Source organism: Cricetulus griseus, chromosome 6, assembly GCF_003668045.3.
Source record: "Cricetulus griseus strain 17A/GY chromosome 6, alternate assembly CriGri-PICRH-1.0, whole genome shotgun sequence".
NCBI classification, from domain to species: Eukaryota; Metazoa; Chordata; class Mammalia; order Rodentia; family Cricetidae; genus Cricetulus; species Cricetulus griseus.
The window spans coordinates 11,719,057-11,745,033 of NC_048599.1; the positions used below are offsets into that span (position 1 = coordinate 11,719,057).

The 25,977-nt window shown below is 51.8% G+C and overlaps 1 protein-coding gene and 1 pseudogene across 1 annotated transcript; both read right to left on the bottom strand.

Moving 5' to 3' along the window:
* Positions 1-653: 653 nt before the first annotated feature.
* On the bottom strand, positions 654-2,194 carry LOC113836493 (annotated as a pseudogene).
* On the bottom strand, positions 2,134-3,427 carry LOC118239059 (collagen alpha-2(I) chain-like). The gene is made up of 2 exons (XM_035446386.1): positions 3,006-3,427; positions 2,134-2,815 (listed from the first exon to the last, which is right to left on the bottom strand). Exons 1-2 carry the CDS (start codon positions 3,035-3,037, stop codon positions 2,161-2,163), a joined length of 687 nt encoding a protein of 228 aa, XP_035302277.1. The 5' UTR covers positions 3,038-3,427; the 3' UTR covers positions 2,134-2,160.
* Positions 3,428-25,977: the final 22,550 nt, after the last annotated feature.

Here is a 25,977-nt window from a genome sequence, read left to right on the forward strand (position 1 = left end):
CCTCAACTCTCACTAATGCAGCCCGGCTGTGGCAATCAGTGCTGCCCCAGCAAATCTGTATGGTGTTCCTGAGTTCAAGCCCTGGCTCAGCCACCTTGAGCCCTGCGAGGGAGGCTCCATGTCCCTTCTGGGTTGGAAGGGAAAGCAGAGAAGGAACTGTCCCCTTCACCCTCCACTTGGCCCTGTCTCTCTTCCAGTCACACGGGGACATACAAACCAGGCAGGCAGGCTCCCCTCCACAGCAGCAAACACACATACTTTGTACTTACCAAAGCACCTGCCCTGTCTGGGGCTGTCTGGACCAGCCCCTCCTACAGAGTCACTGCCTGCCTGGTCCCCAACACAAGCCTGACACCCAGAACCAACCCTGTCCCAAGCAGGGTTTCCAGCAAGGTCCCCAGCACCCATGGGTGCTGAGTCACCCTGATTTCCTGACCCAGCACTCTGCTCCCTCTCCTGGGGGAGGGGCTGGCACCCCATCTGCCAGGGGAAGAGAAAAACCCAGATGCGACACCCCCACCCACCACCACACACAACCCAAAAATAACCGCAGCCCCCTACACACCAGAAACACAAAAACAAAATCTCGCATAAATCCAAAGTCAGAAGGGAAGAAAAAAAAATTTTTCAAAAGCCAACTACTGCCCCCAAAAGGCTTTTAAACATTCTCCAAAAAAGTTTATTAAAATGTCTTCACTTTAATGCTCGAAACGGAAAAGGTTCTCAAAATATACATACGCCTCTTTTCTCATAGAAATAGAACTTTTTTATAATACAAAAAAATAATAAGACCAAAAAGGAAAAAACAAAACAAAACAAAAAACCAAAAACATCAACAGCAACAACCCCGCAGGAACATCTTTAAGTGATTACTCAGGGCCCGGCTGACAGACAGTTACACGTGTGTTGCGTCAGTCCCGTGTCCACACGCGCTCAGCCACGTTTGATCCGGATTGCATCAAGTCCTGAACCCGGGCGCGCGGTGCAGGTGCGTGCGCGCGGTGCCCCCACGGTGTCCCCTCGGTGCAGGTGCAGGTGCAGGTGCAGGTGCGCGCGGGGCACGCTCGGTGCGCGCGCGCGCGCGCGCGGGGCAGGACGCACGGTGCCCACGTGGCCGCGGTGGCCGCGGCGCCCCCACGGCACCCCCGGCGCGCTAGCAGTGACCCGCCGAGGCCAGCAGCGGCTCGGGCAGCTGCTTGAACAAGTTCCGCAGGGTGCTGAGCTCTCGCGACAGCTGCTCCACCTTCTTCTGCAGCCGCTCGTTCTCGGCCGTCAGCTCCAGCACCTTGTGCTGCGTCTCCAAGTTGCGCATCTTGGCCTTGTCGCGGCTCTTGCGCACCGCGATGTTGTTGCGCTCGCGCCGCATCTTGTACTCGTCGCTCAGCTTGTCCACCGCCTTCTTGGCCTTGGCCTTGGCGGGCGCGGCCGGCGGCCCCGCGAAGCAGGCAGCGGGCGCGGCCTTGGCGTCGGCGGGGCTCGGCGTGCCGGGCGGGCTGGACGACGACGACGTGGACAGGCTGCCGCTGCTGCCGCTCGGCGTCGCCTGGTAGCCCAGGTAGGCGCGCAGGGCGAACGGGAAGCCGGCCGCCATGGCGGGCGCGTCGTCCGCGCGCTTGCAGTCCGCGGGTTCGAAGCCCGGTCCGCCTTGAGCGCGGGGCAGCGGCGGCGGGAAGCAGGCGCGGCGCGGCCTTGGCGCCCGCGCCCGAGGCTCACGTAACTGTAGTCGGCCGGCTTCTTGGGCCGGCTTGGCGCCCGTAGTCGTCGGCGAAGAGGTCGGAAAGGAAGTCGTGGTGCGCGGGCGCGCGGGCGCGGGCGCGGGCGAAGTCCGCGGCGGGGCGCGAGCGGCTCCAGGTAGGGGCTGAAGTCGATGGCGCGCTCGTGCTCGCCGATGGCCGGCTCGGCGGCGGGGGCGGCGCGGCGCGGCGGGCCGCCTTGGCCCCGTAGGCCAGGCAGTCGGGCTCGTAGTAGAAGTTGGCCACTTCCATGGGTCTAAAGGCGGCGGGCGGCGGCGGGAGGCATGCTGCGTCCCAGGCCAGCAGGCGGTGCATGAACGCGGGGCCCGCGGGCTCCGCTGTGTCCCGGTCCCGTGCGCGGCTCGGACTCGGCTCGGCGGCGGCCGAGAGGGAGGTTTATAAGGCGGCGCCTGGCAACGGGGCTGCGTCACGCCGGGGCCGCCCCGGCCCCTCCCGCCGCCCGCCGGTGCGCGTCATTGCCTGGCCGCGGGAGCGCGAGAGGGTGCGGCGGGGAGCGGGGCGTGGCGGGGGTCCGCGCGCGGGGCCCTGATCGGTGTCCCGGGCGCCCCGCCAGCCCCGCGATCTCCACGGACGCGGGAGACACCGGCCCGCCCCCTTCCCGCCCCTCGGGGACTCGGAGGAGCGCGGCCGCTGCCCGCCCCCTGCTGGAGGACGCGGTGGCCAGTCCCCGCGCCCGTCCGCTGGCCCCGGGCCCCGACTCCTGGGAAGCAGAGCGTGCCAACCCCAGCGTGCACGACCCCAGCCCACGATCCGGCCCGCTGGCCCCGGCCCTCAACTCCCTGGAAGCTGTCTTCTGCCCCGTGCATGCCCCCCCCTCCCAGGTGCTGCCCACCCCTCTCGGCCCCCGACTCCTGGGAAGCATAGCTCTCCACCCGGTGCACGCCCACCTCCTGGATGCCTGCTGCCCCCATCCCAGCCCTCCACCCTGTGCACGGCCCGCCCACCGCACCTGCCTACGCCACTCCCCGCGCTTCTCCCAGAAGGTGGCAGGGGTGGGGGTTCTGCCACACTGTGTGTCTGTGGGTGAGTCACTTCGCCTCTCTGAGCTTCCTCCGTGGAGCCTGTTGGTATTGTTAAAAACAGAGGTGTCCCGGTGGCAGGGAGAAATGGAGCCCCGAGTAGAGTACCAGGGACGCGGATGCCTTCGCAAGACCTGTGCGCAGCCCTGCCCAGGGGCTGCGGGCTTCTCGGGGGGGGGGGGATTGGGGTGGGAGCTAGCCCCAACTCCAGCCATAAGAACCCAGCGCTCACCATGCAGGCCCGGGAAGCTGCCGTCCATGCATTTGAACAGGCCCCGGGCTTGGACCACCAGCCTACTCCTTGGTGGGACCCTTTCGAAGAAGCCCAGGGCAGCTCTTGGAGCCCACACTTCTGCCACTCCCAGCCAGGCCACTCAGGCAGGAGCTGCCAGCTTGCCTGGGGCTGACCCCCGACCCATTGACCCCAGCCCTGGCCTCAGCAGGCTGACGGGCGGGCGTTGCTCAACCTTCAGCGTTATCTGCTGAGCTGGGGTGACCTCCGCCCCCAAGAGCTGGAGAATTGACATCTCCCTGTGCCCTTGGGGGTGGGGGGCAGGGAGAGAAGGGATAAGACACTTGCCCTGCCTGCGGCTTTCTGGCCTTCCCAGCAGCCTCTGGGCCAGGAAGGGATCAGGGCCCAGAGAGGCGTGGTGACATCCCCAGGGCCACCCAGCCAGGCCTGGCTGTAAAGTGGGACACTGGGGCTCCACTGAAGGGCCCTCCCTTATCCACCTCTGCGAGCTATTTTTCCCAGTCTCTCAGATACCATTCCGTAATTGTCTAACTCCCCTCAGCTTCCCCCAGCCTGGCCTTCAGGAGGGCTGGCCTTGGTAGAGTACAAGTCCTGAGCCCACCGTGCTCCCCAGTGGCCAGCAGATGAGCACACTTCCTGTTCCCTCTGGACCCCGAACACTGTCTCACAGCACTAGCCCAGGAAGTCCTCCCAGATTCCCTAAATCCCAAGCCCCCTGACACCCCTGACCAGAAAGCCCATCTCACCTGGCTACTCCTCCCTCTGTCCATGCTGCCCCCTCCTCATGGCTGCCCCTCCAGGGAGGGGCTTCTTTTCCTAATTTCGTTTTTATTTATTTGCTGTGTGTATGTGTGCCACAACTTGCATTGAAGTTCAGAGAACTTTCGGCAGTCAGTTCTCTTTTTCCATCATGCGTGTCCTGGGGATTGAACTCGGGTCTTCAGGCTTGGCCGTAGGTACCTTAAACCCTTGAGCCATCTTGCTAGCCCGACTTCTCTCTTTTGCCCACTGTTTTAGTTGGGTGTGGCCTTGGGCAAACTGGCCCCTCTTTCGGAGCCTTAGCTTCCTGCCCAGTGTTTATGGGTTCTGGGGAAACTCAGCAAGACCTGAGGAGGGTCATACAGAAATTCAGGCATCTGCTGTGTGTCCTTAGCCAATTCTCTACCCTTTCTGAGCCACATTTTACACTGATTTACTCCTCCTGGTAATTTGTAGGTGGGTCCTACTCCCTGAGCTTTACAGGTAAGAAACAGGCTCGGCAGAGCTAGGCGCTGGCTCAAGATGATCACAGGAAAGCAATTCGTTGGAGAAAGCTTCCCCTTGGGGCTGTAAACTCCCTAACAGTAAACTGAGGTCTAGAGAAAGGTGAATCGGGTCACACAGGGACTCAAGGGGTGACTCAGGCCCAGGGACCTCACTGCTCATCAGATAGGTTGGCTCTCTGGCCTCCAGATTGGGCCAGTGGGCCTCTTAGCAGCTTCCTGCTGGGGATCACTCCCCACCACCACCACCATCACCGCCACCGCCACCACCGCGTCACTGCCCCCAGCCCTTCCCCAGGGCCCCGAGGCCCATCCAGGCCTGAGCAGCTGGCACAGCTGGCTTCCCCATCCAGGGCCAGCTCCTCCCCTCTCCCTGTCCCACCCTCATGTTTGGAGGAACCTGGGCCGCAAAGGTCCCCACTGTGGCCAGATCAACATTGAAATGGGTTGGCCCAACGCCATCATGGCGTGCTTGGCATTTTATTTGTTGTAGGTTACATTGTTGTCGCAGTACTAGAGTTAGAAGCTTAGGCCTCACACATGCTCTACCAATGAGCTACACCCAGCCCTCTTTCTACTTTTCCTTTTGATAAGTTGCCCAGGCTGGCCTTGAACTTGGGACCCTTCTGCTTCACCCTCCAGAGCAGCTGGGATAGCTGTCAGGCCCAGCTGTGGCTTTAAGTGAATTTATTCCTAACATGTAAAACAATGAGACTTCACCACAGTTCTAATTTCCAGTTCTTCTCTCAAACTTGGAGCCCTGAACTGGTGTGGTGAACGTGGCTACGGTGGTTTCTAAGGCAACGGGCATTTCCAGCGTGGGATGCAGGCCCTCTGCTGCCCCCAGACCCAGAGGAGGGAGGCGCCAGAAGCTACATCTTAGCCATCTTCAGGAGGGGGGGCTGGAGCTGGGCCCCCTCCCCCCAGCCTGCGGTCCGCAGCTGTGACTCAGTACAGGTGGGACAGCGGTGGGTCTCTGGCCATTTCTGTGGCCCTTCCGCCTCAGTCCCTGGCATATAGCGTGGGCATGTGGGATGTCCTAGCTTCTGACAGGTGGGGGTGACTCACACCTCCCTACAGCCCCACACAGGCCGCGATGGTGGCAAGCCAGGAAGATGCCACACAGCGGGCAGATGAGGAAACCCGCCTCAGCTCACGAGTTCTCCCACATAACTGGTGCTGCCCAGAGCCCCTGCCCCGTGTGTACCAGGACCTGAGTTGCATTCCCAACCAAGAAAAATAAGCAAAGAAGGCAACCACCAGGTCTCCTCTCTGGGGCCTTAGTTTCCCCGCTGTGCTTTGCAGTTTTCAATCCCGTATTTCCAACCGCAACATAACCGGCCTCTGTGAAACTTGCCTGTGTGTATACTGCCACCATGTGACAGGTGCTGGAACTGCAGGAGTGACTTGTTCACGTTTGTGTGCAGTGGTTTGCTATGGAGAGGCTGGCGCTGTGGGTGTGGGTATCACACTCACAGGACATGAGCGTGCCACTGAGAGAAGTATAGATGTCCAAGAGATGGGCAAAAGGCTCCCATCCTTCATGTAGTTACTCATCAAACTTTTTAAACTGTGGTTCAAATCCTAGAGACACAATGCCTGGATAAAACCATCATGCCAAACTCTGGGAAGACACTGGGGGAATAGGACTCAATGCTGGAGAATCTGAACGTCCTAAGTGTACAGTGGGGTTTCGTGAGATGTCAAGGAAGCCTGTAGGTCTGTACCAGGCAGAGAAACAGCCAGGTAGAGGCCCCACCTCTGCAGGGTTGGGTTGGAGGCCACATCACAAACAGTTTTGCTGGCCATTGTCGTAGACACTGGCTGTTATGGGGGCCAAGATATGGAACAGAACATGTACTGCACCCCTCTGGCTCCCTGTGGCACAGACCAGTGAGGGAAAGACATCCACTAGGCAGGAGGGTGAGCGTGGACCTGGTGGGCGGTCACCTGCAGGACCTCTCCTGAAGATGAGACCATTGGGATGCACTGTGGAGTGTGGGGCACTGTGCTGATAGGGTCTGAACCATAGCCAGAAGAGGGTTGATGAATGGCTGACTACACAAGGGTTGAGCTGCTTTGTCTAGCTCTTGGATATTCTTGTGTAATCACAGCCCTTAGAAGGCTGAGCCAGGAGGCTTGCTTTGGGTTTTCCAGGTCAGTCTTAGCTACATAATGAGACCCTGGTCAAAAGACAAAAAATGACAGACAGACAGACAGACAGACATCCTCTGGGGTCAGTAGTCAGCAATGACCATGAAGAAGCCGTGTTGTGCCCATAGCACAGACTGCCTCTCACTCCCTCAGGGTCTTCTGGGGTTCACCTCTCCTGTGTAATGCCCATAGCCACACCTTCAAATATCACCACCCCTATTATGACGAGTGTCTTCTTCTAAAGCACTGACACTGAAGGGTGACTGAATCCAATGTCTATGTCATAGCAAGGCTGTGGCCCCCTTTACAAGGGAACCACAAAACGTGAGAGAAAGAAAAATGGCTTCATTAAGTAACTCCAAAAGTACCAGGTATGGTGACACAGGCCTGTCTGCCTGCAGCCAGGAGGTGGAGGCAGAAGGATGAAGAGGTCAAGGTTTTGACGCATGGCTATACACACTTTTAATGCCAGCACCCCCGAGGCAGAGGCAGGTGGATCTCTCTGAGTTCAAGGTCAACCTGGGCTACATAGTGAGACCTTGATTTAAAAAAAAAAGAAGATGTCTTTTGATATTTCTGGCCTAGAAATACCAGTTCATTTACAAAGACTCGGAGACACAAGTGGACATGCGCCAGTGCTTGTTGACGTCACACGGGTGTTGTTCCTACAGAGAATGAGGTGGCTTTGTGGGGGAGGAACGGGACGGTGCTGTCCAACAGAACTTTCTGGTATGCCAGGAACAGACTCTCCCTGTGTCACGTTGGCCACATGTGGCTCCCAAGCACCTGTGACCTGGTTGATGCCATTGAAGAGACTTTTACTGCATTTTTTTTACTGCATTTGTTTAGTTGTTTTGCTTTTGAGACAGAGTCTCATGTAGTCCAGACCAACCTGATCCCCTTGGGATGACCATACTGGGCTTGAATTTTAATATTTAAGTTCTCTCCTATGCCTCGTGACCACTGTACTGAGTGGCAGTCATTTCTATGATCTATTGATTTGTTCTGTTTGGTTTTTAATGTGGGGCATTTGGCCTGCATGTTGCTGTCTGCAGAGACCAGAAGAGGGTGTTGAATCCCCTGGAGCTGGAGTTTCAGATGGTTATGAGCCACAATGTGGGTGCTGGGAATCGAACCTGGGTCTTCTGGAAAAACAGCCAGTGCTCTTAACCACTAAGCCATCTATCCGACCCCCTTTTCTCTTGTTCATTGAGGACAAACCACTGGGGGATGGGAATCCACTGTATTTTTGAGGGAGGGTAGAAGTTCCTGCTTGAAATGGGAGACATGAGAAATCGGAAGCATGCAGACTGGGGCCAGCAGGGTACCCCAAAATCCAGTCTCATTGCCTATAAACCTAGCACTCCGGAGACTGAGCAGAAGAGTGTCAGCCTCAGCTACATGAGATTGAGTCCAGCCTGGGCTATAGAGTGAGGCATTGGGGGGCAGCATAATAATAACCCTGTCATTTACCTTTCTAGATTCCCATGAGTTTAAGAACATGGGCGTGGCAGGCCAGCTGCTCACTGGGACATCTACCAGGTGGCCTCCTGATCCCTGAGTGTGGCTCTCAGCTGGGGTGGCCCACGTGGCTGGCGGATGGCTGCCTGGTGTGTCTGTGGCTACAGCCCTCCAGTCCTCAGTTGCCCCCAAGGCAGTTGCTTCCTCCCCGTGTGGTGTTCCATGTCACCTTAGTACATGGTCCACATGGACTCCTAGTGTCCCTCTCATGTGGTCCACTCTCCGTGCCTCCCAGAGCAGGCTTCTGACATGGCAATGGGCTTTGCTGGTTTTGGGTGTAGAAATAGAAGCCACCTTCCTAGGCTTAAATCCCGCCAGGAGAGAGGTTACAGCCTTCATCCAGCCTTCATGCCAAGATGAGGTTGAGGCAGAAGACCTCCACCCATGTGACCTTCATGTCAGTTTTTCATCACTGACAAAAATGTCTGAGAGAAATGACCCAAAGGAAGAAGGGTGGTGATCACGTGGTCCAGCAGCTAGACATCACTGCAGCCATAGTTCAATCCCTGAAACTCATGTGGAAGGAGAGAGCCGACTCCCAAGGTGGTGCACACCCCAACCCTAACTCTTGGTGGGAAGACCAAGAGTTCAGGGCCAGCCTGTGCTGTATAGAGACTTTGAGGCCAACCTGTGCTACATGAGACTGGACGTAGAAACATCTCCAGAGGGGCTGGAGCCCTGTGATGGGGATGGCTTCTATACATGTTTCTCTTATTGGTTGACTAAAGCACTGTGGCCAATGAGGCAGCATGATATGTAGGACTGGGAGGCAAGGAGGATTCTGGGAGGTGTAGGCAGACCACAGTCAAGATGTAGCAGGCTAAGGAGTAAGAGGTCCGGACCCTTTCTCTGGTAAGATAAGACCACGTGGAAATACTTAGATTAATAGAAATGGGTTAATAATTTAGACAGAACTAACCAATAAGAAGCCCAAGACAACAGCCAACAGATTTGTAACTAATATAGCATCTGCATTTGGGGCTGACGTGGCTCTGGAACCAGGCTGGCTGGAAGAATGCTCGTAATAGCCCTAGCTGCTCTTTAGAGGACCTAGATCAGTTCCCAGCACCCAATGGTGACTCAACCATCTGTAACTCCAGTTCCAAGTGATCCGATGTGCTCTTGTGGCCTCTGCAAGTACTGCCTGCATGTGGTGTACTGACATGGCATGCAGGCAAATACCTAGACACACAAAAAAAATCAAATTTTAAAAAAGATTTAGCCAGGCAGTGGTGGTGCTGGCCTTTAATCCTGGCATTCAGGAGGCAGAGGCAGGAGGATCTCTGTGTGTTCGAGGCCAGCCTGGTCTACAAAGCAAGTTCCATCACAGCCTGGGCTATTACACAGAGAAGCCCTGTCTCAGCCAAATAAATAAATAAATTCATGTATGTACGTATGTATAATGAGAGAAAGAAACATAAATGGATGAATTTCACTAAGAGGAGAAAGAATCTTTATACTGGCTCACAGTTTCAGAGATCTGGTCCCCAGTCAGCTGCTCCACTTCTTTGGCCTGAGGACAAGCTGAAGCACTACAGAGTGGGGTAAACAAGACTGTAGGGTGCAGAGGCGGAGAGAGGAGAAGGCATGCCGAGTGCCCACTTTCCCTAACAGCCTAAGAGGCCCACTCAGCTTGAACTCCGCGGGTTAACCCCTAGTGATAGCCAACCCTCTCAGTAGCACTGCCCTCCCACGCCCACCCCGGGCCAAGCCTTCAACACACCAACATCCGGAGGACACTTCACAGGACACCCACAGGAGTGGGTAAGAAACCCTGCCACCAGCCTTTGCTCATTCTCTCCCCGCCCCCGCCCCCGCCCCCGCCCCGCCCTGTCCTTGGTTATTATCCAAAGCAAACTACCCCTCCCCTCTTCTGTGTGGTCCCTCGAAGTCAGCCCAATCTCTGTCTCCACCTATGGGGTCCGCGGCAGTGATGGGCCACCACCCAGGGCTCGCCTGCAGGTGCAGTGCGCAGACATCCCGCCAGGGGGCGCGTCCGCCTGCTGTCGCCCGACGCCTGATCACAACCAGTAGATGCCCCTGAGGATGTTCACTGGTGTGCCTGTTCTGCTCCGCGCCAGGGATCCAGTGACGACCCAGCTGGGCCTCTGTGTGCACACCGTTTGCATGGGCAAGCATCCTGCCGGGGAGTGACTTTCCATGTACTAACCCTCAGTGCTTCACCTCCAGCCCACCCCAGTGGTATCTTGGTTTTGGAGATGGAACTTAGAATTCTCTCCAACCCACTTTTTTTAAACTTCTAAAAGTCGCGTTTAATTGTTTGTGTAGGGGGTGCAGGTGTTTGACAGGGGACAGGTGAAGGTCAGAGGACAACTTGTGAGAGTCCATTCTCTCCTCCCACCATATGGGTCTTGGGAATTGAATTCAGGTCCTCAAGAATTCAGGTCCTCAAGACTAGCAACAAATGAGCGTGCCCACTGAGCAATGTTGCTGAGCCCTAACATTTTTAAATGTTTATTTTTAGATTCATTTATTGTATTCCTGTGGGTATTTTGTCTGCATGTGTGTATACCACATGCATATCTGGTGCCTAAAAAGTTCAGAAGAGGGTGTTATAGACCCTAGAACTGGAGTTACGGGTGGTTGTGAGCCAACATGTAAGCTCTAGGAATAGAACCCTGATCCTCTGCAGAAACAGCAAACTCTCTTTAACTGCTGAGCCAGCCCTCCAGCTCTCTAGCTGCCCAAGCTGTCTCTGAACTTGCCCCAGCTTACCCTGTAGCTGGAATTACAGGCCTGGCCACAAGGTCCTGTGTAGACCAGGCTGGCCTCAGACTCAATATGTGGCTGAAGATGACCCCCAATTTCTGATCCTCTGCCTCTGCCTCTGCCTCTGCCTCTGCCTCTGCCTCTGCCTCTGCCTCTGCCTCTGCCTCTGCCTCTGCCTCTGCCTCTGCCTCTGCCTCTGCGGTGCTAGCATTATATTTGTGCATGAGCACACCCAGTTTATGAGGTGCTGGGAATGAACCCATCACCTTTAAAATGTTCTAATTCTGAAACAATTTGAGACTCCGAGAAGAGCTGCGCAGTTGCTGTGTAATTGCCTACCAGGTTTAATTTCACACAGGAACTGCATTCTTTTTTCCAAGCTGTTATGGCATCAGTGCCGGGTAGACACTCTCTGAATGCCTCAATAGGTTTGCTGAGAATATAGCTTCACTAATGCAAACCAAGGCTTCTCAGGGTCTTCGGCTGGTTCAGATGGCTCTGCTGACCCCAACAATGTCCTCTAAGGTGCAGGTGTGGCCTGCCTGCCACTGTTGGCCTCTTTGTTGTCCTGTACCTGGAACAGCAGTTGCTCTTTCTTTTTCTTTTTTCATTTTATGTTTTTAACAGGGTCTTGCTATCCTCAGGGAAGTCCCCCTGCCTCAGCCTCCCAAGGGCCTGGCCTGTAAGACGACTGCCGTTCTTTTTTGTCCTGCCATATTTTGCAAACCCGTGGTTTTTGCCAGCCATCTTGGAAATTCACCACCTTTATTACCTAGCCATGGTCTCTCTCCCTATCTGGAGGCCTACCAGGCCGTCTAACTCCTCAATACCCTGACAAAAGCAGCTTAAGGAAGAAAGGGTTGAAGCTCACAACTCCAGTTACAGTCATCGTTTTGGGAAGTCACAGGGGGACGGGAGCCGGAAGCAGCTGAACATCACATCCGCAGTCGTCAGAGAGCAATGGATGCTTGCATATTGGCACTGGGCCCCTCTCTACATTCCCAAGCATAGGGAATGGCGCTACCTATGGTAGGTAGGTCTTTAACATCAATTAGTCAATCAAGACAGCTCTCAAAAAAATTCTTAGATGATTCTAGATCAGCGTTATTCAACCTATGGGTTGTAACCCCTTTGGAGGTCACCTTAGACCGTGGGAAAACACAGATATTTATCTTTATGTTAACAGTAGCAACATTACAGTCCTGAAGTAGCAACAAAATAATTTTATGATTGGGGTCACCACAACATGCAGAACTGTGTTTAGGGTTATAACATTAGGAAGGTTGAGAACCGCTGCTCTAGACTGTCTCGTGTTGACAATTTGTTGCCCACCTGCAGTGTCCCACTGGGCACATTCATTGGTTTATCCTCTAGGGCAGGACCCAGGCCTGTATCCTTAGCACCTTGGCGAGCTCCCCTAGTCCCAGGTGCTCCTTGTTGTCCCAGTAATGTATCAATGAATGAACACTTTCTTGCAGCCCAGAGCAGAGGCGTGACCCAGGAACCCACGTTCCTATGAAGAAGTAGGCTAAGTTAGGTTCACTCACGCGCGCCCGGCATGGATTTCGATCTCAGATCCGTGGTTTTAATCTCACTCCCAGGCTCTTTCCTCAGTTGCCCCCTAAGGAATCAAAGCGGAGTCAGAAAAACCACGCAGATTGCAGTGCCGAAATTAGCCAGCAGATGTCGCCGGAATTCCCTGGCCACAGTCAGACCACGGAGTGCCCCAGCGCAAATACACCCGGTGTTTGTAGTGTTTGTATTTGGGGAGCTTTACCTCCCAGACAGAATGCAAGATGTTGCACCTCAAACGAAGCTGCAGCTGCATCTTTGCACCTTTGTTCACAGGCTATAAACAGAATCTCAAAGGGTAAAAGCCACCCTTAAGGCTCTTAGATTACACCAAGTTTCAAATCGGCTTGACAGCTAAGCTAAGCAGCAAGCTGGTGGTCCAGACGCCTGAGAATTGCTTCTCTCTAGCCGTGAGCTTCTGTTTGTGGGCAGTGCTCCCCACTAAGCTGCAGTATTGTGCAGCAAGGAGGGACGGAGCCTCCACGGCTGTCCATTCGTTCAATAGGCAGAGGAAATGTCTATTGCACCTAAAATGCAATGGTGCATTTTTTTTTTTTTTTTTTTTTTTTTTTTTTTGCTTTCAGGAACCCACTCTTTCCGTCTTGTGTGCAACTGGAAATTTCCATAACATGGCCCAAAGTGCCTGCTCTAGCACCTACCATCATATTTACTCTAGAGTGTGTGGGCAGCAAAAAAATAAAAGAAAATTAGCCTCTTGATAAGCCCATGTGTGCATGCACCATTCTGAAATCAAGACTGGGAATGACAAACGGCCCCGTGGTGGTGGCGCATGCCTTTAATCCCAGCACTTGGCAGGCCGATCTCTGTGAGTTCAAGGCCAGCCTGGTCTACAGAGCAAGTTCCAGGAGAGCTAGAACAACATGGAGAAACCCTGTCTTTAAAAAAAATAAAAAATAAAAAATGGGACTAAGCTAAGCCAGACATCATAGTCACTAGCTTACAGAACAGGGCAGGCCACCGTAGTGTCCCTTCACCAGAGAAGATGGTTGTAGTTGGAATTTTCTTCGGGCCATCAACCAGCTCCCAAATAAAGACACAGAGACTTATTAATTATGAACACTCCACCTTATTGTAGGCTTGTCCCACTAGCTCTTTTAATTTAATCTGTTTCTATTCATCTACTTTTTGCCTTGGGGCTTTTTACCTTTCTTTCATTCTCTGTGTCCTGCCCTCCTGCCTCCTCTGTGTCTGGATGGCTGCCTGGCCCCTTGCGGAGGCACGGATAATGATCCACAGGACCAGGCTCAAATATAGGTTAAATATAATTTATTTTGGGGAGAAGTCACTTATACAAGAAGCAGGTGGCCGCCAAAGGTTCCTGCTCTAAGGATCCACACAGGCGGCTCCCTGTGACCCGACCCACGCCAGAGAGAGCCACCCTCCTGGACCCCAGACCTAAGACTCACTCCCTGTCACATCCTCACCTGGGATCACAAGTGCACTGCCAGCTACCATTGCATCAAGAATTACCACATGAGGGCTGGCAAGTCGGCTCAGTGATTAAGAGCACTTACTGCTCTTCCAGAGGACCAGAGCTGTTCCCAGCCTCCACGACAGGCGCTCACAACTGCCTCTGACTCCAGCTTCAGGGAATCCAGTGCCCCTCTTTTGGCCCATGACACTTGCACACCCGTGTCGTACACACAGACACATACATATAAATAGGATAAACACTATAGGTGCAGGTGGGGTGGATATCTCATTACAGCCCCTGCTGTCTCTTTTTCTTTCTTTTGTCCCCTGAGACTAAATTCCTCCTCCTATTTACTCTCCCTACCCTAAAGTCCCACCTGTACCTCCTCCTCGATATTGGCTGCTCAGCTTTGTATTAGACCAATCAGGTGCCTTAGGCAGGCAAGTTAAAACAGCAGTATATCTTTACAGAGTTCAACAGTGCAGATATTCGGCAACAGATGCCCCCATTACCCATTGCTCACATACTGTAGGGAGGGAGGCCGTGTGGATCAGTGCAACCAGGAGTTTGGGGTGAGCACTGAACCTGCCTTCCCAGTTGTGTGTCAGGTTCTCTCTGGGACTCCATTTGCTTGTTTGTAACATGGAGGCAGAGAGTGCGAGGGCCCATGTTTGGCCCTACACACCTTCAACAGGAACGGTATGGGGGGATCAGAAGTAAATGTATGTCAGGCAGGAAGTTCACCATGAGTTTGGGGCTAGCCTGGGCTACAGAGTGAGACCGTGAGTGTGGAGACATTAACTACCAACTCACAGAAGGAGAGAGGGAGAGAGAGATGAATACTCCCAGAAGCAACAGGAGCAGCTGCTTGGACTGACCTGAGGTCCTGCTGTCCCACCCGAGTCCCGGTGACTTTTTCTTTTTCTTTTCTTTTTTTTCAGAAATAGAAAAGCCGTCCCGAAGGTCATATGGAATGTCGAGGGATACCACACAAGTTCATCAACCTTGAAAAAAGAAGAGAAAAGCTGGCCAGGGGAGTAACGCACTGTGGTGGGAGGCAGGGGCAGGAAGATCACTAGAAGTTTCAAGTGAGCTAGGTCTGCATAGAGATTGGTAGGCCAGCTGAAAAAGAGGAGGGGGAAGCCGGGTGGTGGAGGCGCACGCCTTTAATCCCAGTGCTCAGGAGGCAGAGGCAGATGGATCGCTGAGTTCAAAGCCAGCCAGGTCTATAGAGTGAGTTCCAGGACAGCCAGCGCTACACAGAGAAACCCTGTCTTGAAAAAGAAAAAAAAAAAAAAAAAAAAAAAAAAAAAGGAAGGAAGGAAGAAGGGAGGAGGAGGAAGTAGAAGGAGAAGAGCAAGGCTACAGGATTCAAGTATCCTAAATTCAAAGCTTACAAAAAGAAAAAGGCAGGTGCCACAGGGCTGAAGAAGGCTCGGGAGTTCTCACTACATAGTGAGTTTGAGGACAGCCTGGGCTAAATGAGGCCCTGTCTCAACACAAACAAGTGTTGATGTGCTCACTGAGCTGTGAGAGGAGCTGGGAGGGAGGCAGGAAGCACAGGCTGGGGGTTCCTCAAACATTTAAACCTGGCACCCCCTAAGACTGAGCGTTTCCCCTTCTGGTCCCCAAAAGAGTTGAAAACTGGAGGGCGTGGCACCCACCTTCACAGCAGTGAGGCGTGGAAGCGCCCGGTGTTCTCTGACATGGTCTGAATAGCAGAGCGCAGCCTTCACCTGAGCAGGACCCTTCACCTTCGAGTGGGAGGCACAGGGACCAAGCTGCAGTGGGAAAGTACCCTGCACAGGACCCTGGAGGCACAGGCCAGGCACAGGAAGCCAGGGCTGTGACTCCCTCAGAGGCAGGAAGTGTCACAGAAGGGAAGTTGCTCCATGGTGATTGAAATGTAAAGAGTTGTGCAGCCAGGTTTGGTGGTGCCTGGTAACAGAAGGGTCATGAGTTCAAGACCAGCCTGACTTATATAACCAAACCCTGTCTCAATAAAAACAAATTTTAGGAGATGGGTGGCAAGGCCCACCCTAGATGTGTTTAATGTCCCTAAACTGTATATTCCTAATGGTGAAGGGCTGGGGACTCCACTCTGTTGATGGAGCGCTCACTTTACATGCATGAGGCCCTGGACTCATGCCTGTAATCCAGCACTTAGTTGATCTGAGACAGAAGGATCAGAAGTTCAAGGTCATCCTCAGATATACAGAGTTCAGGGCCAGCCTGGGCTGCGTGAGACCCTGTCTCTTAAAAAATAATCTAGACATATATCTACGGCACAGCGAGGACTGAGAGAGCCTTCATCCAGCAATTGATGGAACCAGATGCAGAGATGCACAACCAAGAACCAGGCCGAGCTCCCAGAAGCCGGTCAAAGAGAGGGAGGAGAGAACATATGAGCAAGAGAGTCAAGATCATGATGGGGAAATCTACAGAGACAGCTGAACCAAACTCGTGGAAACTCATGAACTCTAGACCTACAACTATGGAGACTCCAGGGGATCCAAACTAGGCCCTCCGTATGTGGGAGACGGTTGTGAAGCTTGAACTATCTGAGGGGACCCTGGCAGTAGGACCACAATACAAACCTGGTGCATGAGCTGCCTTGCTGGAGTCCACTCCATATGGTGGGATGCCATGCTCAGCCTCAATGATGGGAGAGGGGCCTGGCCCTGCCCAACCTATTGTATCAGACGTTGTTGACTCCTCATGGGAACCCTTAGCCTTGAGGAGGAGTGGGCTGGGGTGGGCTGGGGCGGGAGGTGAGGTGAGGTGGGTGGGAGGGAAAACTGTGGTTGGAATGTAAAATGAAATTTAAAAGAATAAAGAAATTATTTTTAAAAATCTATTCCTAGCACCTACGTGTTGGTTATAACCTTCTGTTTAGAGTTCCAGAGGCTCCAGCACCCTCTTCCAGCCTCCACACGCACCAGGCACACCCATAATGCATGCTACATACATGCAGGCAAGGCTCACTCATGCATAGCATATTCACATAAAAAAAAATGTTAAAATGGTTAAGGTGGTAAGTTCTCTGTCTATTTTACCTTAGCTTTAGTATTTATTGTTGTGGGGTAGTGGTGGCTGTTGACAGGGTTGTCTGACCCAGGCTACCCCCAACCTCGTCACTAGCTGAGGGTGACCTTCAATGCCTTCTGGCCCCCACCTCTCCCTTGCTGGGGTGACAGAGGAGCATTACCACAGTTGTGGGGCTGGAACCCAGGGTTGCACTTTACCAACGGAACCACATCCCCAGCCCCATTTCACCATGATTGTTAAACCCTAGGGAAAAAGAGATGGTGTTTTCTTAGGTTCACAGAGCCTAAGGTGACTCAGCAGAGGCCCCACCCTCCCCAGACCAGGACCTTCCGGGACAGTTCTGTAGATAAAGCTGGTACCCAGCCTAGTGCCACCCCTGAGGCTAACATAATATTTCTCTCTCTCTCTCTCTCTCTCTCTCTCTCTCTCGCTCTCGCTCTCGCTCTCGCTCTCGCTCTCTCTCGCTCGCTCGCTCTCTTTCTCTCTGTCTCCTGCCAGTTTAGACAGCTGACAGCTGCCCAGGGCTCCCAGGAGACTCTCCCCCAGCTGCTGTCAAAGCAGAACAGTTGTTTTGTATTGTTCTGAGATCCTGATATGGGGGGGGGGGCGGTGTGCACCAGGAGCAGAATGGCCGAATCATCGGGCACTGGTTGATCACTTTTTCTCTAGGAAAAAATTAAACTCCTGTGTGATCCGTGAGCTCCAGAACAAGAGGGGGCGTCCTTGGGGACATGCAGCCCCATTTCCTTACCTCATGATTTTCTATTATGGGAGCAGGGGGAGGGGGATGAGTGTGGCATCAGGGACAAGTTTTGTGAGTTGGCTCCTTCCACTGCGGTTCAATCAATGCAATTAGAATAGGGGGTGAAGAGGACTTGCTGCCAAGGTTCAACTTCCTGGTTTGAAAACCAGATGATGGGGGCCATAGAGAGGAATCGTCAATGACATCCAGTGTCTGTGAGGCCAGGGCCACTAAAGCAGCCTGCAGAGCATGTAATAGCATGGGACACTCGCCAGCCCAAACACCAAGAGTGTCAAGGTCCCCATGAAACTGGGACCAGCTGGGCATTGTGGTGCAGGCCTATCACCCCTGTACAGGGAAGGCAAGAAGCAAGAGGATTGCCACCCCTCCCACAAGTCTGAGGGTGGTACAGAGAAAGAAGCCTTTGAGACAGCTCCTTGGTCAAGCTGCTGGCTGCTAAGCCTGAGGACCTATGTTTGATCCCCATGACCAAATGGTAGAATGAGAGAGCCAGCTCAGCTCCCAAGAGCCCACCGACTCCAGGCAAGTTGTCCTCAGACATTAATAAATGTAAGAAAATTTTAAAAAGAGCCTGGCGGTGGTGGTGCACACCTTTAATCCCAGCGCTCTGGAGGCAGAGGCAGGCAGATCTCTGTGAGTTGAGGCCAGCCTGGCCTACAGAACGAGTTCCAGGACAGCCAGTGCTACACAGAGAAACCCTGTCTCAAAAAGCAAAAAAAAAAAAAGAAGAAGAAAGAAAGGAAAATCTTAAAAAGAAAGGAGGGGAGAGGTAGGGAAGGGACAAGAAAGGAAACACACAGTTCCAGGGACCAATAGTCAGGGTGGCCCCTGTGGTTCCAGCAGCCAGCTCCTCCCTCAGCAGCTCAGTGCCTCTGGGCTGAGACCTGTCAGCCCCCAGCTCCCTGCAGGGCCCATGGGTCAAAGGGCACCCTCAACTGCACAGCCTCAGCCAAGGAGAAATAAGGAGCAGTTCCGGGAAGCTCCTGGACTGTTTGACTTGCCTGGGTCAACAAAGGGAGGCGGTACGTCTATGAGACAGCTCAGTGGGGATCAGAAGCTGCTGGCCAGGAGCAGGAGTAGGGATGGGTCAGCCACCCAGACAGGCGCCACATAGAGACCTGAGAGCCTTAGCCATCCGATCGCCCCCTTGGCCTCCGGAGGTGAAGCAGGAGATGCCCAGTGCTAGGATCACAGGTGTGCACCGCCTCACCTGGTCTCTGTGGTACCTGGGACCAAATCCAGGGCTTGGTGCGTATCAGGCAAGGAGTCTATCCACTGAACCTCATCCCCAGTCCTGGGCTAGCAGGTCCTGCTGAGACCTTCACATCCCAGGACCCTGAAGTTCACTGTGATTGAACCGTCTCAAGTCACGTAGTCACCTCTGACCCAATCCCTGTGATGTTCCTTAGCTTATACTAAGGGAGGGGCAATCCCATGCTATTCATAAGCTGTGAAAGAGCAAGAAAGATGCTTCTGAATTACTTCCGGGGACCATTTCCACCAAGGAGGATGTCTCAGTCAGTTTCCATTGCTGTGATAAACAGCATGAGCAGAAATGCTTGCAGAAGGAAGGGTTGATTTTGGCTTACAACTCTCAGTCACACTCCATCACTGAGGGAAGCCAGGGCAGGAACTCAAGGCAAGAACCTGGAGACAGGAACTGAAGCAAAAGCCATCGAGGAACATTTACTGGCTTGCTACCCGAGGCTTGCTCAAGCTGTTTTTTTTTGGGGGGGGTTGTCTGGTTTTTTTAATATACTCAGGACCACCTGCTCAGAGGGTACCACCCACAGTAAACTGGACCTTCCACAATAACCATTGGTCAAGGAAATGTCCCTACAGACTGGTCTTTGTAGACTAGGCTGTCCTCGAACTCACAGAGATCCGCATGCCTCTGTCTCCCGAGTGCTGGGATTAAAGGTGTGCACCACCAACGCCCAGCCCCCACCCCTCTTTTCTTGAGACAGGGTTTCTCTATGTAACTGCTGTGCTGTCCTGGAACTAGCTCTATAGATCAGGCTGGCCTCAAACTCACAGAGATCCACCTGCCTCTGCCTCCCGAGTGCTGGGATTAAAGGTGTGCGCTGCCACCATCTGGCCGAGGTTCACTCTTTCCAGATAACTCTAACTTGTGTCAAGTTGACTAAAGAACTAGCCAGGACAGAGAGGGAATAGAGGTGGCAGCCCCTGCAGACATAAGACATATTGCAGTAAATGCTGAGAAACAGGAGGCTGCCGAGGTCCAGGCAAGCAGCACTGCCACACACACCCCGTCCATCAGGCTCACTGTGGCACGTTCGCATGCACAGAGAGACACATAACACACAAGTAAATTATTGTTGTTTTTTAGATTTTATTTATTATGTATACAGTCACGTGTCTGCAGGCCAGCAGAGGGCACCAGATCTCATTCAAGGTGGTTGTGAGCCACCTTGCTGTTCCCAGGAATTGAACTCAGGACCTCTGGAAGAGCAGTCAGTGCTCTTAACCTCTGAACCATCTCTCCAGCCCCACACAAGTAAATTATTAATGTTGGAAAAGAACTCTGATATCCTGTCATTGTACATTGGTCCAGGTCTCCCCAGGGAGGAATGCTGGGTGCCCTGGTGTCAGCAGGGGCCTCTGGCTGTTAACAGTGTCCCTGTAGGCTTATCAAGTGTGACACATGTCACCCTAGCAGTGGGGGTAAAGACAACATGCTGTGTGTGTGTGTGTGTGTGTGTGTGTGTGTGTGTGTGTGTGTGTGTGTGTGTGTGTGTGTGTGTGTGTGTGTGTGTGTGTGTGTGTGTGTGTGTGTGTGTGTGTGTGTGTGTGTGTGTGTGTGTGTGTGTGTGTGTGTGTGTGTGTGTGTGTGGTGTGTGTGTGTGTGTGTGTATGTGTGTGTGTGTGTGTGTGTGTGTGTGTGTGTGTGTGTGTGTGTTGGGAGGACCTGCAGGGTATCTTGGGACTTTGTCTCAATTGTGCCATGAATTTAAAACTGCTCAATAAACATAAAGTCTGGGGCTGGTGAGATGGCTTGGTAGGTAAAGGGGCTTGCTGCCAAGCCTGTCCACCTGAGTTTGATCCCCAGAACCATGTGATGGAAGGAGATTCAACTCTTCTGAGATGCCCTCTTACCACCACATGCCATGATTTATACCAGTACACACACATATGACACACACATACACACATGAACATACGCTCACGAGCACATGTGCACACACACATGCACACACACACATGTACATGTTCACTGAATGTTAGAAGTATCTTTTAAAAGTGGGAAGTAGGGGCTGGAGAGATGGCTCGGTGCTTAAGAGCACTGACTGCTCTTCCAGAGGACCTGGCTTCAATTCCCAGCACATACATGGCAGCTCACAACTGTCTCTAACTCCAGTTCCAGAGGGCCTGACGCCCTCACACAGACATACATTCAGTAAAAACACAAATCCACATAAAGCAAAAATACGGAATTTTTTAAAAGTGGGAGGTATCCAGAGGTAGGAGAGAGGGTCGTCGAGGCCTTGAATGCCAGGGGAGAGTGTGGGTCTGTAGGTCACGTGTTGAGAGGAGCCCATGGTGCCTCTGCAGCTGGACAACCTTCCCCACAAGGCTCCTTGGCTAAGTCCAGATTCCCGTGTGTGGCACCAAACTCATCCATGGTTGTTACCCCACCTCTCAGTGTGCCGCCTGAGGAGCTGTGTCTCGACATTTCACAGAAGGAAAGCAGAAATCCAGTCTCGTGCCCAGAGACACCTGCTTCAAGATGCCAAGCCTCCAGAGCGGCGCCTGCCAGCCTCCCTACCCCTGGCCTTTGCTCTCACAGTGCGTGTTTCTACCAGAGCTAGTCATGTGTTATTAAACTGACACAGCCCTGAGTCACTGGGAAAGGAGAGTGAAATTTCTACTATGGTCCTGCTTGACCTCTAGGATGTGACCTGGAATTACAAGATCAATAAACCCTTTCTTGCCCAGATTGCATTTGGCATGGTGTTTTATCACAGCAACAGATACCAATTAGAGCAAGCAGGGTGTTGCTGTGATGGACCTGACCATGTGGTTTTGGAGAGAACTGTGGAAAGATGTCCTAGGTTTGCTCTGGAAATGCCATTGAGCATTCAGCATTTATTGAGCTGTTCTGTGGCAGTCTGGAAGAATGCTGGAGCAATTGCAGACAGTGGAGGCGGGGCTTGTGAAAGTTCAGGAAACGTGAGAGTCAAGGACTGTCAGGACCACACCTTTATGCCTGAATTAAGACTCTGTGGGAGTGAAACAGTTGCTTCACTGGGATAATGGATGCTGGTCAGATGCAGCATGAAATCAGCAGTGATTAAGAAGAGGCCAGATGGCTCAGTGTTTAAGAACACTAGCTATTCTTTCAGAGGTCCTGAGTTCAATTCCCAGCAACCACATGGCAGCTCCCAACCATCCATAATGAGATCTGGTACCCTCTTCTGGCATGGAGGGATATATGCAGAACCCTGTATATAGACTGAGAGAGAGAGAGAGAGAGAGAGAGAGAGAGAGAGAGAGAGAGAGAGAAGCAGCATTGAGGTGAAATCTTCTGGGAAGTGTCGCCCCAGAGCAAGCTGCATCTCAAGATGACAGCTAATGTGTCAGGGTCTCCCATGTGTGCTGCTTTTAAAGGCACGACCAAGTCATGGAGAGCTCCTGGGGCTTCACACTAAGTGGCCAGACTAGATTATCACAGAGGAGAGGCCAGGAGGCCACTGGTAAAAGTGATCCCACTCAGTTGCAAAGGGAACCCCGGGATTGAAGGGGTCATGAAGAAAAGCTCAGGTTCTTCTTCATGAAGAAAAGCTCAGGTTTGGCACCATGTAGTGGGGGAGGGGTCCCTGGAGATGGGTACAGAGGCCATTAGTATCAACAAAGCCACAGTGAAGATCCCAGGATATTAGAGTTGCCAGGACTGTGGAACAACCCAGACAGAGGCAGGTGTGGAGTGAGCTGACCCAAACCTGGGAGACAAAGTGTGTGCTATGGTTGGGAAAACCAAAGAAGTAAAAGGTCCGAGTCTTCAGAGCACCTTCAGAAGATCATGAATGAGCTCCTGATGACAGACACTGAGCTGCAGAACTTGAATTTACACTGTTGTCATTTGGTTTTGCTTTGATCTGATTGATCCTATGGCCTGATTCTTTGAGATAAGAAAATAGGTAATCTAGCCAGGCAGTGGTGGCACATACCTTTAATCCCAGCACTTGGGAGACAGAGGCAGGTGGATCTCTGTGAGTTTGAGGCCAGCCTGGTCTACAGAGTGAGTTCCAGGACAGCCAGGGCTGTTACACAGAGAAACCCTGTCGAAGAAGAAAAGGAGAAGGAGAAGTAAAAGGTAAAGGAGAAAAGAAGAAAACAAAGAAATGAAGAAAGAAAGAAAAAATACATAAGAGGCTTTGGGATTTTAAAGACACATCAGATTTTTAAAGTGTTGAAATGTTTTATCTAATATTTCTATTGAGAATTTCATACAATGTTGTTTGTTTTTGAGACAGGCTCTCACTGTGTAGCTCTGACTGGCCTTGAACTTGCTATATAGACCAGGCTGGCTTCAAACTCACAGAGATCAATCTGCCTCTGCCTCCCAGGTGCTGGAGTTATGCCTGTCTGCCTTTAAAGATGGAGTGTGACCTGGAAATCCCAGGTTACTTTTGGTCATGGTATTTTTGTTTTTGTTTTTGTTTTTTTGAGATAGGGTCTCTCTGTGTAGCTCTGGATGTCCTGGATCTGTAGACCAGGCTGGCTTTGAACTCACAGAGATCCACTAGCCTCTGCCTCCAGAGTGATGGAATTGTGTTGGGATTAAAGGTGTGCGACCACCGTACAGCCCTGATCACCGTGTTTTATCACAGCAACAGAAAAGCAAACCAGGACACCAGACCTCCCCTCCTGTCTTTGCTCTTCTGTAGTCACCACAACCCTGAGTCATTCTGCCCAAAGGTTCTTTCTGTCCTGAAGGCCATACTCCAGATCTTCAGCCACCAGTCCCAGGCCGCCGCTGAGCACATGATGGGAGCCTCACATAACAGAAGGATTACCTTCTGAACATCTGTAATGCACTTACTAGCCTTACTGTCAGCCAGACCCTGGCAGGTGACGGTATAAACCAGCACCCCATTCCAGGGGCGGTTTCTTCCTTGCTACAAGTTTGATTGACAACATCTGTCAAAATGATTAAGGATTTAAGATTTGTCTGAGGGGGGCTGGAGAGATGGCTCAGTGGTTAAGAGCACTGACTGCTCTTCCAGAGGACCTGGGTTCAATTCCCAGCACCCCCATGGCAACTCACAACTGTCTGTAATTCCAGTTCCAGAGGACCTGACACCCATGGCAAAACACCAGTGCATATAAAATACAAGTTAGGGGCTGGAGAGATGGCTCAGAGGTTAAGAGCACTGGCTGCTCTTCCAGAGGTCCTGAGTTCAATTCCCAGCACCCACATGGTGGCTCACAACCCTCTGTAATGAGATCTGATGCCCTCTTCTTTCATGCCAGTATGCATGCAGACAGAGTACTCATACACATAAATAAATAAATCTTTTTTAAAAAAAATGCTTGACCTCTTAAAGGAAGGGACAAAGGAAGGAGGAGGGGAGGGAGGGAGGGAGGGAGGGAGGGAGGGAGGGAAGGAAAATAGGTAGGTGTGTTGGTGAATTGTCTGTAATCCCAGAGGCAGGAATCTAAGGCCACCCTGGTCTACATAGTGAGTTCCAGGACAGCCGGGGCTACACAGTGAAACCCATTCTCAAAAACAACAAGCAGCCAGGCATTGGTGGCACATGCCTTTAATCCCAGCACTCGGGAGGCAGAGGCAAGCCGATCTCTATGAGTTCGAGGCTAGCCTGGTCTCCAGAGCGAGTGCCAGGATAGGCTCCAAAGCTACACAGAGAAACCCTGTCTCGAAAAACAAAACAAAACAAAACAAACAAAAAACCAAGCAAACCCCCACTCTTTAAATGGTAAAATAATTTGAATAAATGTTCCTATGGAAAGTTATATGAATGGCCAATAAGCACAGAAGTCATTTGCCACTCGGGAAATGTAAACCAGAGGCACACTGCAGTGGGAACAAGCCTGTGATCGCAGCATCTGGCAGTCTGAGATGGGTGGATTCCTGCTGCCCAGGGGCCCAGCACCCCACAGATCAGAGAAACTGGAGAGGAGATACAAAGAGGGCGAAGTCATGGACAGATGCACAGACACACGTGGGAACTTTTATCTGAAGGCCAAAGCCTAACTCTTCATTTCACTTTTCTCTCTGTGGCTTGTTCTTACTCTGCTCTTTGCTCTGTTTTCTACCCTGAGGTTTTCTCTCTTCTTCATCCCTGTTGTTCTTTCTATATCTCCCCTGGTGTTCTCCTCTCCTCTTCTTCCCTGGTGGCTCCCTTCTGTTTCTTTCTTGATGTTTTTCCTTCCAAGTCTTTCCTTCTCTAGCCCTCTTATTTTTCTCTAATGCCTTTTATTCCATCTAATACAATGGTTTTATACCTCTAATACAACGATTTTATACCATCTAATACAATGATTTCTATGCAAGAAAAGATCACCTCACAATGTGTTACATAGTTTCCAAAAACAAATTAAAATCTTTACATAAGAAGAAATCACATATGATCACAAGTTACATGTTTCCTTAGAAACTCACAATTATCGGGGCAGTGGTGACACATGCCTTTATCCCCAGCACTTGAGGCAGGTCTTTGTGAGTTCGAGGCTAGCCCAGTCCGCACAGTTATTTCCAGGACAGCCAGGGCTACACAGAGAAACCCTGTCTCGAAAAAACTAAAGAACAAAACAAAAAGAACCTCACAAGTAGTTAAACATTTCTCTTTGTATTAATTTTTACACTATAGCATCTTCACCCAGTACTGATTCTTTTATAAATGATTAACAGTTTTAAGCACACTAAGTATATTTCAGCCAATTCCTTTGTACTGGAAGGCAGCTGTTTGTGGTTTCAGTGTAGCAGATTTTTATTTTATAAAAGACTTTAAATGAGAGGTCAGCTCACCATCTATTTTTCTTTACACACAATAGGGTCATTTAATTTCCTTTCATAATTTTGTTTTTCCAAAGCACATACCGGGGCTTGTGATTAATTCTTTAAGTTACACAACCAAGGAACTTGACCTAACCTTGGGTGTAAGGACATAATTACTTTCTTTAACCATCACCTGTTTTTCCACAGGCAGAACTCATGGGTCTATGATTCGTGAAACTTCTATGTTCTTATTCTTATTTTTCACCCTCTGTAAATCTTACATTTAACAAAAAGGAAGGTAACTTCTAGCCTATTTTTGCCTTTTTTTTTTATCTCTCATTGAAGCAATTGACAGAGTAACCTAAACCATTTCCCTAATCATCTTATTGTCTTAACCACCTGTATCTTTTAGGCTAACTCAGAAAGTCCAATTAAATCATAGATCTACCTTGCTCTTATAAAAATCATCATTGCTCTTATAAAAA